The 14,410-nt window shown below is 41.3% G+C and overlaps 1 protein-coding gene across 1 annotated transcript; it reads left to right on the top strand.

The window, feature by feature from the left end:
• Positions 1-694: 694 nt before the first annotated feature.
• On the top strand, positions 695-14,173 carry creb1b (cAMP responsive element binding protein 1b). The gene is made up of 8 exons (XM_012868550.3): positions 695-873; positions 7,573-7,685; positions 7,858-8,004; positions 8,101-8,201; positions 8,471-8,625; positions 9,211-9,399; positions 9,549-9,702; positions 9,958-14,173. The coding sequence occupies exons 2-8, from the start codon at positions 7,581-7,583 to the stop codon at positions 10,100-10,102; spliced, it is 996 nt and encodes a 331-aa protein (XP_012724004.1). The 5' UTR covers positions 695-873; positions 7,573-7,580; the 3' UTR covers positions 10,103-14,173.
• The last annotated feature ends 237 nt before the right edge of the window (positions 14,174-14,410 follow it).

Here is a 14,410-nt window from a genome sequence, read left to right as displayed (position 1 = left end):
TGAATTGAGAAAGCTTCATGGAGATGGAAGCGAAACGTCTTCAACTGCGGAAAACAAGTCCAATTGCTTTGTTTTTTACTTTTTTTGGAGCTACATGTGAATCTAAGCTCTAACGAGGCCTTTCCTGCAGGTTTATAAAGCTTCGAACTCTACTTTGAACACTACTCCAAAAACATCTCCATAATCAGCTCATTTTTTATCTTTATTGAGCAACAAATCAATAACAATTACAATGTACATAATTAACTTGATTATTATGTATATGTACCAAATATTGCATTCACAAATGTAAATCTAAAAGAAAACAATTTTTAATGTTTCACAGGTAGAGAAAAATATACTTAATAATATCATTGTCTAAAAACAAAAATATATATATATTTTACCTTAAATCTGTGCTCTAAGGTAATTTTTTTTTCTGTATATAATACTCACTAGATTATTATACAGGTAGCTTTGACCCCTGACCCCTTGCTTCATAATCTGCTTTTTTATTTTTCGTTTTTTTTTATTAAAGATACTAAACAATGTACAAAGATACGAAACAAAAACAACGAATGTACATAAGCAGTGTTAGCCAGGGGCAGCAAGATCAGTAATAAAAGACACAATTTAATAACCTGCTAAGATTAAAACATCCCTAAAGTGAGTGTCGTCATGATCCGGATCTCCTCGGGACTTTCCGGGCGTCTTCGTCGGCGCTTCGTTCGTTTCCGGTCAGCGTCGCCATCTGCTTTCTCGTCCTTCTCCAATCTCCGTGTTGTTGTTCCCGGTGACGCGGCGGAGGTGTAGCCTGACGCGGGCTCTTACGTGTCGGCCAGAATAAAAGTGGAGCTCCGGAGACCCGGGAGTGACGAAAGGGTGTCTGTATCGGTAAGGAGAAAGGGATGTCCGGGCTTCCGAGAGACGGGAGAGGTGGCCGCTGAAAGGGTCGGTTTGGTCGGGTTCGGTCCGAAGGAAACAAAGAGATCATGGCGCCGCGGTGTGTTTGTAGCAGGATGGAGGGAGGGGAGGCTGCGGCTGTGTTTTTTTTTTTTTTTTTTTGGAGAGGGGAATGTGTGGAAGCGAGCGAGCCGCTTGGGTGGTGGAGCCAGGCGGGCAGCTTGTTAGGGAGCACAGCGTGAGCTGTTATTGCGTTATTAGCGCTCTCCACCGCCGGAGGATGCTCTGATGTGAAGCCGCTACATGCGCAAAGATCTGCGCCGTTTTTTTCCCCGAAAAAGCTGCACTGAAAGCATCTCCCGCTACATACTCTGTTTTAATTCTCCAACTTTTTTCAATTTTTTATTTTCTTCCACATAGTTGATTTCATTTTCCTTTAAAACGCACTCATTTTGTTTCTTTCTTCCATGAAGTTTCCTCCTTTAGATCCCTTCGCTCTGGCCCCACCGTGAAACCATGAAGCGACTTCACCGCTCCTCTCGCTTTCTCTGCAAAAAACACTGTTTTATGCGAGCGGCTTTTGTTCTGCTTTGTTGTTGTTTTTTTTTTTTTTTTTTTAAAAACATCTCCTGGGTTGTTTGCCTTGGGGAGGGGAGGGGGGCGTTGCCCGGCCATGTGGCTTTGGCTGTCACTCGGAAGAGCATCCGAGTGATTTTTTGAAAAGCAGAGGGAGAAATGTGTGAAGCCAATCATGCAGCGGAGAGACGCTACGCACAGTGTGAGATCACGCCGAAGAGGGAACAGCGCGTTCCAGATCACCAGGAGCTCCTGCACATCCCTGCGGCCGTCATCCTTTACTGAAAACCCGCTTCTCATGGCTGCTGTTTCCCAACCTGGACCCCGATTCTGCCTCAGCCTGTTGCCTTAAGTCTCTGATCCCTAGTGTTTTGTTTGGTCTTTTTACTTATTTTAAGCAGCGATTGAACCAACAGAGGGATCAATGCCAAAAAAAATTGTCTGCTTTATTAATTATAAATAATGAAATGGTCGGTCCAGTTTCTAATCCTGACGCTGATGTATAGATATTTGTAATTTCAGGTCGCTCTTTGCTCCTAGTTCTATCATAGCAATCCACTAGGCAGTAGAAAAAGCATTCAAAGATCGAAATCGCCCAGTTTTTCCCCATAATCTTGATTGACCAATCAAATGCTGGAAAATCAGACCCCTCTCCCTCCCCCATTATTTCAAAAATTAAGAATTACCTCCGTTTTATTTTATTTATTTATTTCTTGGCCTACTGAGGCCTCACCAGAGTATCCTGTGGCGTCTAAAAAAGGATGCCGATGTAATTCCTTCATTTTCCAGATCAGGACAAACTTTTTTTTTTCCTCTCCAAGTTGTCGTTTGTTTTGCAGCCAACAAAGAATAAATGCAAAAGACAGGTTCAAATGCAGTTGAGAGAAATACAATAATAGCCGCGACATGCAAACACAACACAACCAGCATGTAGACATGTGCTGCTACTAGGGCTGGGCAATATATTCACATTTTTAAAAAAATAACAAGATTTTTTAAAAGCGATATAAGATTAGATTATATCGTTGATATCGAGATGTTGCTTTAGAATTATTAATTATGTATTCCAGGGGGTTCATTTATCAGCTGTTTTCATATTTATCTACAGCTGCTTGTTAAAAACCTGGCTGTCAGACATTTGCGATAAAGCTTTGATTAAGAGATGCCTTTTTATAAATGCCTTATGAAGAGAATAACATACCGAGATGAATACCGTAAATCGGCATTTACGACATTTACGTCTTTCCTGTTGGCCTCTGGATAAAAATCTGTCGGTCAGACCTCAAAGACGGCCAGAAATCTGCACCCGCCGGGGAGATAACCCTTGAATCTCTATAATCTACTTTAAAGATGCAAAATAGATGGAATCACAGTTGAGATAGTCGAAATATGTGTGCAGCACATGGACTGTTTCCACAGTTGTTAGCATTGTTGTCTTGCTGCAAGAAGGCCCTGGGTTTGTATTCCAGCCTGAACTCTTTCTGCAAGGCACTTGCTTGTTCTCCCTGTATGCATGGGTTCTCTCCGGGTACTCCTGCTTCCCCCTGTTGTCCAAAACCAGGCTGTTAGTCAGTCATTCTGAAGTGCCCTTAGGCCGTAGTGTGTGTTTGGGTGATTGTTTGTGTGTCTCTGTGTTGCCCTGTAAAGGACAGTCAACCTGATCGGAGTGTACCCCCCCCCATAACCCTGCACATATAAATGGGTATTGACAATGGGTGGATGCTTTGATTAAATATTTTGTCGTCGCCAATGTTTTTCAACTGCCGTCCTTTTTTAACCTGCCTGCAAATAACATTGTTTGCCGGTTGGATTGTCTACACTAAATACAGATTTTACAGATGTTAAAAGCTGACTCGGGGGTGGGGGGACAGATATTTAAAAGGTAACTGAACCAGATGTAAAAGCACAACACAAGTGTGGGGATGAACAGAGGGGATTAAGCGGGGTGGTGATCCAGACGGGGAAAAGTTTCACTCAATTTGATATTAATCTAAGTACCTAAATTAAAACGCTATGCTGACTAATAGGTAATAAAATTATCACCTTAAAAACATCGCTCAATGCTCGCACGTCCATCTCCTGACTCGCCACGGAGGCGTGCGTCTGAGTGAGATGGTTTTATGGTGCATTCAGTCTGCGCTCGGAAATCGGGTTACCACGACAAACGGTGTTTTTGTCATTGTTGTAAAATTAGCCGTAGCCGTCATATATGAACGATGTAAAATACGAGCGTCCACGAACAAACTGCAGCGCTGTCGCCTCGGAGATTACGGCTCTTGGACTCCTCAGTCCCAGGTTCCGAGGTAAAATGAATGCACCTTTTTAACCAATAAGAAAATTCAAATGCAGTAGCCATGTTTCAACCCATAGAGGTCAGCGCTAAGATGGCTTTAGGCCAAGTATTGCAGAATTAAACAAAATTTGTACAGTAACTAAAAGACAACACCCTTAAAATAAATATATATATATATTTCACTTTATAGTCAGTGGAAGCCTGCAGGGATCAAACCGGGTTTTTGCAGCCTTGACTGAACGCAAGCGCCTCTGCTCTGATGCCCTTCAGTCCATGGGTGCTCCTCTTTTAAGACACAGGCTCCTCAGTTCATACAGGCCGGTGGTTCCATCCCTCTAAAGGGGGAAAAAATTAGATTAAAGTTCAAAAATGTCCTTAGCGTCAACTTTTTACAGTTCAAACTCTCCTTAATTTACGCCACGCCTCTCTTCACATAGTAAAAGGTCTACAGGGACTACCTCCTTCACTGCAGGACAAGGTGGCTTCTGCAGTGGACACAGACGATAAGTTATGTTTGAACTAAGCGATTGGAATAAATTAACCCGACCTTTTCAGAAAATCAAACAAAATACAATGTTTTACAATCTTAAAGTACATTTCTGTGCTTCCAGCCAGATTTGCATGCCATTTTAAGACAGCTGCTTCGAGATCAGTCATAGTTGTTCAGAATAACCTCAGCTGTTCATACACAGTCGCAAACTCCACTGGTAGAGGTGAATAAACATCAAATAGATTAGCCTTTTATTGTTGTGAAATAATATCACGTTGAAAAAAGTTGCCACACTTTTCTAATAGTAAACCTTTTTTTTCCCACCTCGCTTATCATCTTCACTGCTTGTGGAGGCGTGGTCCTTTTAAATTCTTGTCCTGATTTTTTTATCCTTTTTAATTCTTGTCCTGATTTTTTTAATCTTTTTAATTCTTGTTGTGATTTTTTTAATCTTTTTAATTCTTGTTCTAACAAAAAACACTTGTGGATGACTGATAAAAGTCCTTTGAGACGTTGGTCATCTTAAAACACTAAAGTATACATTGAAAGTCTTTACTTGCATTTCTTTTCTAGGAATTTTATCCAGTAAGTGTGGTAATAATGATCTTGTTTAAAAAAAAAACATCTATTTCCTTATTAAGGGCTTTTTTTCCCCTGCTGAATAGATGTGCTTAGTTTTTAGGTGGGAGTTTCTAACATTCTCAGATTATGCAACAGCGTTAAAAGATTATTTTGAAGCTTTTAAACATCTTTATAAGCGGCAGCAGTAAATATGGAGGCCGCTGCAAAGTTCTGTCCTACTTTTCCTAAACCCCCACGTTACATAAAGTGTGTTTAGGGCTGATTTTTTCCCCCTTTTTATGTAGGAATGAGTTTATTGTAACAAATGTTGTCTGGCCTGGTTAATGGAGCACACGGTCGGTTGCAGGTTGAAGCCGTACAATCAACTAAAGATTCTGTTTTGAAATGTTAAACTTTAGTCATTTTATTAAAGCTTCACTGACTATTAAGTGTTCAGACGTGAAAAAAGGCATACATGCACAAAAGGTTTTGAGGTCGGGGACCAAACCCCTCAGGGCTGGGTCAAGGATGTAAATGGGGCTTCAGGTCTACAGCTGTGCCCCACAGCGTCTGGACAACCACAGTTTTAACTTTCTGCCAGCAAAAAAAGCGCTGAAAACAACTCATTCAGGGGGATCCCAGAAATTGTGTATTTTTATCACCAGAGTCTTGCATGTTTGCAGTAGGGAAACAAAAATATTCACAATAACTGATTATTGATAACTTATACACATAACTTCTCAGGAACCATGATTAGTAAGTTTCTTGTTTCCACTGATCAGCCCTCTAAGGGTCTTGACCACATCTGGTAAAGAGGTTTAAAACACCTTAAAATATACTGCTAAAAATCTGAAATGAACACGTTGAAAACACATCAGATCTCAAATGGGGGGGAAAAAATCCTACTGGATATCCATACTGAAGTTGAATGGGTAATGTCTAAGGGACAAAAGCAAAACAGGAGAACTGATGCAGCAGGCTGCTCCAGTTTGCTGAAATGTTATTGTAGCTGCTAAACATGGTCCTCAGTAGGTAGCATGGCCCTCATGAGCTTCTCTGCATACCTGACAACGTCGGGGCTCCTTATGAGATGACTGATGGTGTCCTGGGGTGTCTCCTCCCAGATCCTGACCAGGGCATCACTGAGGTCCTGGACAGTCTGAGGTGCAACCTGGTGGCGTCGTATGGACCTAACCATGACGTATCAGAGATGCTTTATTAGAACATCTCAGTCAATGGGATCCGTTCCTCCGTCCTCTGGGAGCCGCCTGCATACTCTTGCCACGTGAGGTCGGGCATAACACTGCACCAGGAGGAACCCAGGACCCACTGCACCAGTGAAGGGTCTACCCTGTAAGGATTTTATCCTGATGGCAGTCAGGGTGCTGTCATTTATCCTGTACAGGTCTGTATGTGCCTCCAAGGACCTGCCCCCCCCCCCCCCCCCCCCAGACCAACACTGACCCAACACCAAACAGATCATCCTGAATAATGTCGCAGGCAGCATAACGTTCACCCCAACTTCTCCAGAACCCTTCATGTCTGGCACATGAGCTCAGAGTGATGCTGCTGAAAGAAGAGAACCAGAACCGAACCTGCCGGTTCCAGTGTTCTCTGGCAAATGCCAGTCGAGTTTAACGGCGCTGGGCAGTGAGCACAGCGTCTACTAGAGGACATCAGAATCCCCTGAGTCCACCGTCATGAAGTCTGTTTCTAATGGTTTGGTCAGAGACATTCACATCAGTGGCCCGCTGGAGGTCACTTTGTAGGGCTCAGGCAGAACCCATCCTGTTCCTCTCCGCACAAAGGCACAGAAACCGGTCCTGCTGATGGGTCAAGGACCTGCAAAGGCCCTGTCCCGCTCCCCTGGAGTAAAATACTTTCTCCAATAATCTCCTTCATGATCTTGAGACTTCTCTGAGAGACACAGCAAACCCTCTGGTGATGGCATACAGTATATTGATGTGCCACCCTGGTGGAGTTGGACTGTCTCTGCAACCTCAGTAGGGCCCAGAGGTATTGCCTCATGGTACCAGAAGTGACACTGACCCTGGTGAAATGCAAAACTACCGAAAAAAAGTGCTTAAAAAAAAAGCCGACGCAACAAGCCCCTCTACCACTAAGCTGAGCAGATCGATACTCCTCACGTTTAACTGACTTGATGTTATACTCTGATTAATAAGTATTCCTTTAATTTTTGAGCAGTATAGTTAATCATTTGGATCGTTGTCTGGCTCAGAGAGCCAATAGTTGGGCCAGTTTAGTTTTTTCAGTAAAGGCCACCAGAATTTAAAATGTTGTTGTAGTACCATTGCCTTTTGAAGCTAAACAGACCCACAGCACCACAGATCCTATGCCGTACTTAACTATTGGAATTAAGTGCTTTTCCACATATTCATCCTTTATTTACCACCAGAACCTCCTGGAGTGTTTTCTGCAAAAAGATCAATCTTAGTCTAGTTTGGGTCTGAGTAATGAGGCCCATGTGTACACCCCAGGGAGACAGAAACTCACACACTGCTAATTAAAAGGTCCTAGACACTTTAACTGATAGTAACCATGCATTAAACAAAATATCTAATCATATTTATTCAATAGGAATAGAGGATTCTTGGAAAAAGAAAAAAAACAATAGTTATCATTTGTTAGCAGAGACATTTTTCTCCAATAAGTTTAGGGTGCCATATAAACCTGTATCCAAGAAACGTTTTGGCTGCAGCTCCTCAAATTTTCCATTTTCACCCACTTTGGTCCTAACTTCCATCCCCAGCTTTGCCGATGAAGATGGAGCCAGCAGCCGAGGCTCAGCAGGCGGCGGACACTGCTGTGACGGAGACGGAGAGCCAGCAGATCACCCCGGCACAGATCGCCACTTTAGCACAGGTAAGACGTGGGGCGAGCAGACCGCTTCTGCTGTTGGGAGCGCAGCGTCTCCGCTCTGGGAGGCTGCGTTATGTTTTACGCAATGAGTTGTGTCGACTAACACTAATGTGGAGTATTACAAATGTCACGCTGCTTCTGTCGCACAGAAAACTGTAACTCTTCCGCATTTAAGGTATCCATGACAACAGGCCACGCCTCGGCAACAGGTCCCACTGTGACGCTGGTGCAGCTTCCCAACGGACAGACGGTCCAGGTCCATGGCGTCATTCAGGCTGCACAGCCGTCTGTTATCCAGTCGCCACAGGTCCAGGCTGTGCAGGTAGAGATGTTTATTCGGGTCTCTGAGTGTGCAAAGATATTCAGTACTGTGTAAAGAACATAAATGCATCACGTCGCATTTATTTATTCGTTTCAGATCTCCACCATAGCTGAAAGTGAAGATTCCCAGGAGTCAGTGGACAGTGTGACGGACTCTCAGAAGCGCAGGGAGATTCTGTCCCGGCGCCCTTCATACAGGTAACTCGGACTGCCCAGACAATCCAAAATTATTGCAGATGCTACAGATATTTTTCATTAAGGAATGGGCATGTCTTCCAGGATAGGTTCCATTTTGGTTACGCTTTTTTAATTCTTGTAGTGGTTAAAAGGACTGCCGCGATGACAATAACTTTTATTTAAATCTCCATCAAGAAACCTGCAGTCCTGAAATGTGGGTCATTAAACGACGGCGGAAAATCAATCCGTTGGATTTTGGCAGCAAACCTCACGCCTGTATTTCCCAACAGGAAAATCCTGAACGACCTTTCGTCGGACGCGCCAGGAGTCCCACGGATCGAGGAGGAAAAGGCAGAGGAGGACTCGTCTGCTGCTGCAGCTACACCCGCCATCACCACCGTCACCGTTCCCACACCCATCTACCAGACCAGCAGCGGACAGTACAGTAAGCGGCAGCTGACTTAACGTGTCTGCATACTGTCTCAAAGTAGAAAACAGGAAAGCAAATCACCTTTTTTTTTTGTCTCCAAAATAGACTACATCATATGTCGGATATTACTGGCATATCTTTCTTTACCTTCTAAAGACACCCTATTGTACCAAAGTACTTGTACTTCATACTGAGATCTTAAATGACATGAATTTCTGTTCGGACAGAAATTGGATTATTACCAGCCTGCATAACCAATACGTCATTTTGGCAAACGCCAAAGTGTCTTAAATGGGAAAACTATGTCCAGCCAAGACCAAAGAAGGTAGCTGTTGTAAAGAGAAACAAAAGTAGTGTATATAGAATTGAAGATGCACGGTCAGAGTTTTGTGGCTAACAGCTATCCTCTTGTTTTTGCAAAGCTTTATTTCCATAAAGTAGATAAAAGCAAATTCTTTAAAAGAAGAGTGACATCAGAATTACTAGACATCTCGTCTCAGTAGAAAGTTTTGACCGATGCCCCCATCTAAAGAAGTAGCTTTGCTTCTGTCTCATTCGTTCTTTGTGTCTTTTCTCTCATTCGTCCCTCCAACCATACAGTTGCGATCACGCAGGGCGGAGCCATTCAGCTGGCCAATAACGGCACAGATGGAGTTCAGGGCCTTCAGACTCTGACCATGACCAACGCTGCTGCAGCAGCCGCACAGCCAGGAACCACCATCCTGCAGTACGCACAGACCAGCGATGGCCAGCAGATACTGGTTCCCAGTAACCAGGTGGTCGTCCAAGGTGAGGGCTGGATCTTTTATCCTGACATTATAAATGCTTATGTTTAGCAACCTTTGGTATGTTCTCTTAAACACAGGCTACTCTTTGTCAACAACTAATTTATTCTTAAGCGGATTAATAAGGTTTAACACGCCGACTTTGCCATATAGCTACCTCAGGTGATGTCCAGGCCTATCAAATCCGAGCAGCTCCCGCCAGCACCATCACTCCTGGTGTTGTCATGGCCTCCTCCCCTGCCCTCCCAACACAAGGAGCCACAGAAGAAGTCACCAGAAAAAGGGAGGTCCGTCTCATGAAGAACAGGTATGAGCAGAGGACGGACGGCCACCTTAGTGTGGCATCAATGCCATAAGATAAACCCCGGAGTTGTTTTAGTGGGAAAATGGACTACAGTCATAAACTGGAAGACTCGTGTATCAAATTTATGACAGGCTCTCTATTAAGTTTTTTTAAAGACTAAGAATAGAGCCGACCTTTATTGTTTCTGTCATCCCATCAAGTCCTTTTCGTATCAAAAACACAAGTAAGAAACAAAACTGTGTCTCATCCTTCCCACAGAGAGGCAGCCCGGGAATGTCGCAGGAAGAAGAAGGAGTATGTTAAATGTCTGGAGAACAGAGTCGCCGTCCTGGAGAACCAAAACAAGACACTAATTGAAGAACTGAAAGCACTTAAAGATCTTTACTGTCATAAATCCGAGTAGCTCGTGTCCTGAACACGGAGCTGGGCCAAGTAGTTTTCCGGTTTCTTTCAAATGCTTTGACTGTTTGATTCTGCCTGCCTTGGCCTTCCTATCCGACATGGCTGGCCTGTTTTTGTTTTGTTTGTTTTTTTCTACCCAGGCGAGCTCTCCTTATATAGCCTTTTTATTCAACGGTTCAATAAATTTCAACAACATAAAGTAGCATACTGTCATCAGGATCAATAGGGAAAAGATGAGAAGAGTCCCATCTAAGACGCGGTACTCTAAAGAGCCAGAATCCCGTTAACCATTCTTTAAGTCGGTGCCGGATGCTGCAGAGATCTACATACTCTTAACGGTTTAGGCCCCCGCCCTGCATTAGTTTGTTCATCACTGTATCTATGTTGTTTGTTGTGATCCATTTTTGTTGTATGGAAAAGGTGCCTGAGTCAAAGGATGCCATGGAGATATAAGCTCTAGATCTGTTTTCAACATAAACACCCAGATGTTATTTTTAGGTACAATCATAGCTGGGTCGAACGCATGGGTTAGCTTCTGGGACAGATCGCAGATTCCAGATATTGTCTTCTCGCTGTTTCTGCGCTATGGATCATCACTTGGCCTCGCTAGGAAAGACTTGTGTTGACTGTGCAAGCAATAATGTCTTTTCAAGGTATCTCTGTTCACTCTGTTACCATTTAGAACGTTTGTTACAAACACTTAGAAAAGGCAGGAAAGAGCAACGTCAAGCATCCTCTTCCAAGAAACATTGGCTGCCTCTGTATATTCAGCTACAAAACAGATTTGTTTATTTTCATTTTATCATTATTTTACGATAAGTTAAATGGACCCATCCTAAATATTTCAATAGGGTGTCTGCAAGCTGGGTCTCTAGTTTCCCAAGTCAGTTGTAGACTGATCTGCTAAGCATAATGCACATCAGGGCTAGATTCGCAGTTCATTCAGTCTTTAACTAACTCCTAATACTGTATTGTTGGAAAGAGGACAGTCGTGGTGTAACTAAACACTTGTCTAACCTGTTGTTCATGGGATAGCTTTCTAACTTCTCCACTAACTAACTGGGATGTTTCCAGTGAAGGTTTTCCTCAGCAAAAGTCATCCGAGTCATTCAAGAATAGGCGTTTGGCATTTTGGCAAATCTTGCACACCGTTCAAAACGTCATGAAATCCAACGTCATGTGCTTGCGGTAAAATCAAACGACACATTTTGTAAGAATGACAGGGTCGAAATTTAGCGATTGTGTTGCGTTTAACTCACTAATGACATCCAGGACGTTTACAGCGATACTTTTATTTTTGCTAACCGGAGCATCTGGACAGCCACAACATGCTGCTCTAACCAGTTAGCAGTGTTTGGGAAGACAGTGCACTCCTAACAAATCTATAGTTTTATCATTTGTTTACAAAAATGTCTGACTGACAGCCATCAATAAACTCGCGCCTCGCTCCTGCTGGCGATGTTTTCATGCGGTGCAGTGCTAGGCTAATGCTAGCATGTTCCTTATTTTTTAAAGTCTATTTTAAATATGTCAGTTTTTAACGAGGAGTGTGTGCGCATCTGCCACGAATGTTAGGGATTCCTGAGCAAAGCGCGGAGAGCGATCGTCTCCTTTTTAGCCATCAACGTCGGTGTCGCATGGCATGGTGGAAATGCTGCTTACAAAATCGCAAAGAGTACAGACGCCGCATGTACAGTCGTTTTAGGGGACTCCCATTACTTCTCATTCAAAAAAAAAGGTGGCTTGTGACATCCATAATAATATCTGTCAAAGCCGATACATTAGCTGTATTATTTGGAATATAACAAAAATACAATATTCTATTCAGAGAGACTAAAATAACCTTTATCACACGGCAGAGCAATAGTACAGCCGGATAGCATCTTGCTAATTGGCACACAAGCAGTTTTTCTGAGGGTATTTAAGAGAGTTTACGGTTTAAACTGTAGTTTCTTCATATTAACCTCTCATGTTACTTGTAATATCCTCACATATTAAAGTTTGTGTAAAGCAATACGTTTTAATGCATAACAGGACAACCTACAAATAGTTTCAAAAATTTGTTCAAATAAGTTATGAATTAGAAATCTAATCTGTTATGGTACACGATAAAGGTGTACGAAATGACACGTTTATACTTTTTTTTGCTTCTTTTTTTTTAGACTTTTTCAATTTAATGAAATATTGGCAAAATATGAACCATGTAAATGTAGTAAATTGCTGTTATTTTGTTTTGTTGCAAATTGGACTCTGAGATCTAGGAAAAAAAAACCTATTTGCTACAATTTCTTGAAAATAACACAAGTTGTATATTAAATCCTGTTGGAGTGAGATTGTGTGTGCGTGTGTTGAGAAGGAATGTTTATGTGAGTGTCTATATTTTATATTACTGTACATAAACTCTACAGCATGTGTAGACTTCATATATTTCCGTTTATTTAACAAATGTTTTTATGACTTGTATGGAGAGTAAAAAAAAAAAAACTTTGCATATTTGTAATATACATCAGTGTATAATTCAAAGCAATGTTCTGTATGTGTGCATTGATGTGTCCCTCCTGGCCAACCAGCGTTATGGCAGCTAGTGAATGAGGAATGGCCTGTGTAGGAGGGGCTTGATTTTGGATTGTTTTAATCTGTTTTTGGATCAGAGGTGTTTGCAGAAAAAGGGTAAATCTGTTTGAAAGACGTTTGGCCACAAAACACAAGTCAATTCGGTCTCTTTTGTTCATCTGTGAATGTTACTCTTTTGATCTTTATATACATATTTTTTATCTTTTAAGTGTAAACTGCTCCAACACCAAATCTTTTTATACATTACAAAGTTATGAAATGAAAGCACAATGTTACCCCCCCCCCGCATTGAGGCCCTTTTGTTGTTCTTTATTCTGCTTTATACTGCATTTCATTTCAGTACAAGGTTGCCTCTTATTTGTATCATTGAATTTGTTTACAGTTGTATGGAAAACGACTGGGAATCAACTTTCAGGAATATATATCAATATTTCTCCGATTCCGAGTGACTTCTTTTTTTAGGTGGAAAAAAAATAATACTTAGGTTTTTATTTTGATCTGAAAACTTCACCTCTCTAATCATGTTTGTCAATCAACATTATTATAATGTTATATGTCAATGTTTTGTCTTGACCTAAAAAAAAAAAAAAAAAAGTTCGGTCATTCAAAACTCTTAGTTTTTAAATGAATCCCAGTTTTGATAAACAGATGTTATGGGTTGAACCGAAATTACACAACAAAGATAACTCAATCCTGTGATAACGTAGATATAAAATAATAATCCAGCCAACTGTTTCATTAGAGGCTTTTTTTTCTAAAAACCTCTATATTTTGTTTGTTTACTGTACATTTTAGTTTCAAGGTATTGTTCTTGATTTAAAAAAAAAAGTTTTTTTAACAAACAAAGCACTAGCATTTACTTTAAATATCAGATCAGCATGTAATATAGCTTTTACATTTTGTTGGTGTTTTGCTTTACGGTGTGGTTCAATAGATCAATGTAGAGACAAGACAACTTTATACATGCAAGTTTTGATATTTCATACAAACCGTCTGAATCAGTATCATGATATGTATGTTGTGTTCGGGGCTTAGTTTCACTTACTACCCGGCCGTAACGGTATTTGCGTTGCAATAAAAAGTGTATTCTTGAATCAAAATAAAAAAGAATTGCCATCCCTTGAGATTCACACATCCAGTGCTGGTGCTAAATAAGACCTCGTGGCATGATTACTTGTTATTTTTACTTGCAAACTTGCATTGTGTGAAACTCAGTGCCCGAATTGTTTGTACCTATTGCCATATAAATATAAAATGCATAATTTTTATTGTGATCGATGTAATGATTGTTACTTTTGCAAAGTCTGAACATAAATCACACACGTTGTACAGTGACCTCTTAAGACAAGGTTACAAAGTGTCATATTACATACAAAGTTTGTTTTAACACAATCTCATTATAACATTGTATCTGACCAAAATTTCAAAGTGCTGTTACTCTGATATACATCACTCTTTTGTAAACAACGGATATGTCTTAATAAACTGTTCTAAAATAGTTAATGTATTTTTGTTTAATTAGATATTTAATCCATGACAAGGAACAACTATGTTTTACTATGACTGTAATTGTTTTAAATAACTAGTGAAGGTTGGATCATGTGTCTGCATTGTTAAAAAAAAAAAAAACTCTGCAAACTGGGGTCCCTCAAAGTTATGCGCTTGAGTCATTGCTGGTAATGCTCGACTGCATCCACACACACACACACACACACACACACACACACACACACAC

This window comes from Fundulus heteroclitus, chromosome 7 (genome assembly GCF_011125445.2).
Source record: "Fundulus heteroclitus isolate FHET01 chromosome 7, MU-UCD_Fhet_4.1, whole genome shotgun sequence".
In the NCBI taxonomy this organism is placed as follows: Eukaryota; Metazoa; Chordata; class Actinopteri; order Cyprinodontiformes; family Fundulidae; genus Fundulus; species Fundulus heteroclitus.
The sequence above is the reverse complement of the archived record's forward strand: the minus strand, read 5'-3'. Positions and strand labels throughout refer to the sequence as shown.

What these genes read in the sequence shown, in the direction of transcription:
- creb1b (XM_012868550.3), top strand. Translation starts at nt 7,581, where the DNA reads ATGAAGATGGAGCCAGCAGCCGAGGCTCAGCAGGCGGCGGACACTGCT. An exon ending in CACAGGTCCAGGCTGTGCAG is followed by an intron (nt 8,005 to 8,100) that starts GTAGAGATGTTT and finishes TATTCGTTTCAG; the next exon opens with ATCTCCACCATAGCTGAAAG. An exon ending in GACCAGCAGCGGACAGTACA is followed by an intron (nt 8,626 to 9,210) that starts GTAAGCGGCAGC and finishes CCAACCATACAG; the next exon opens with TTGCGATCACGCAGGGCGGA.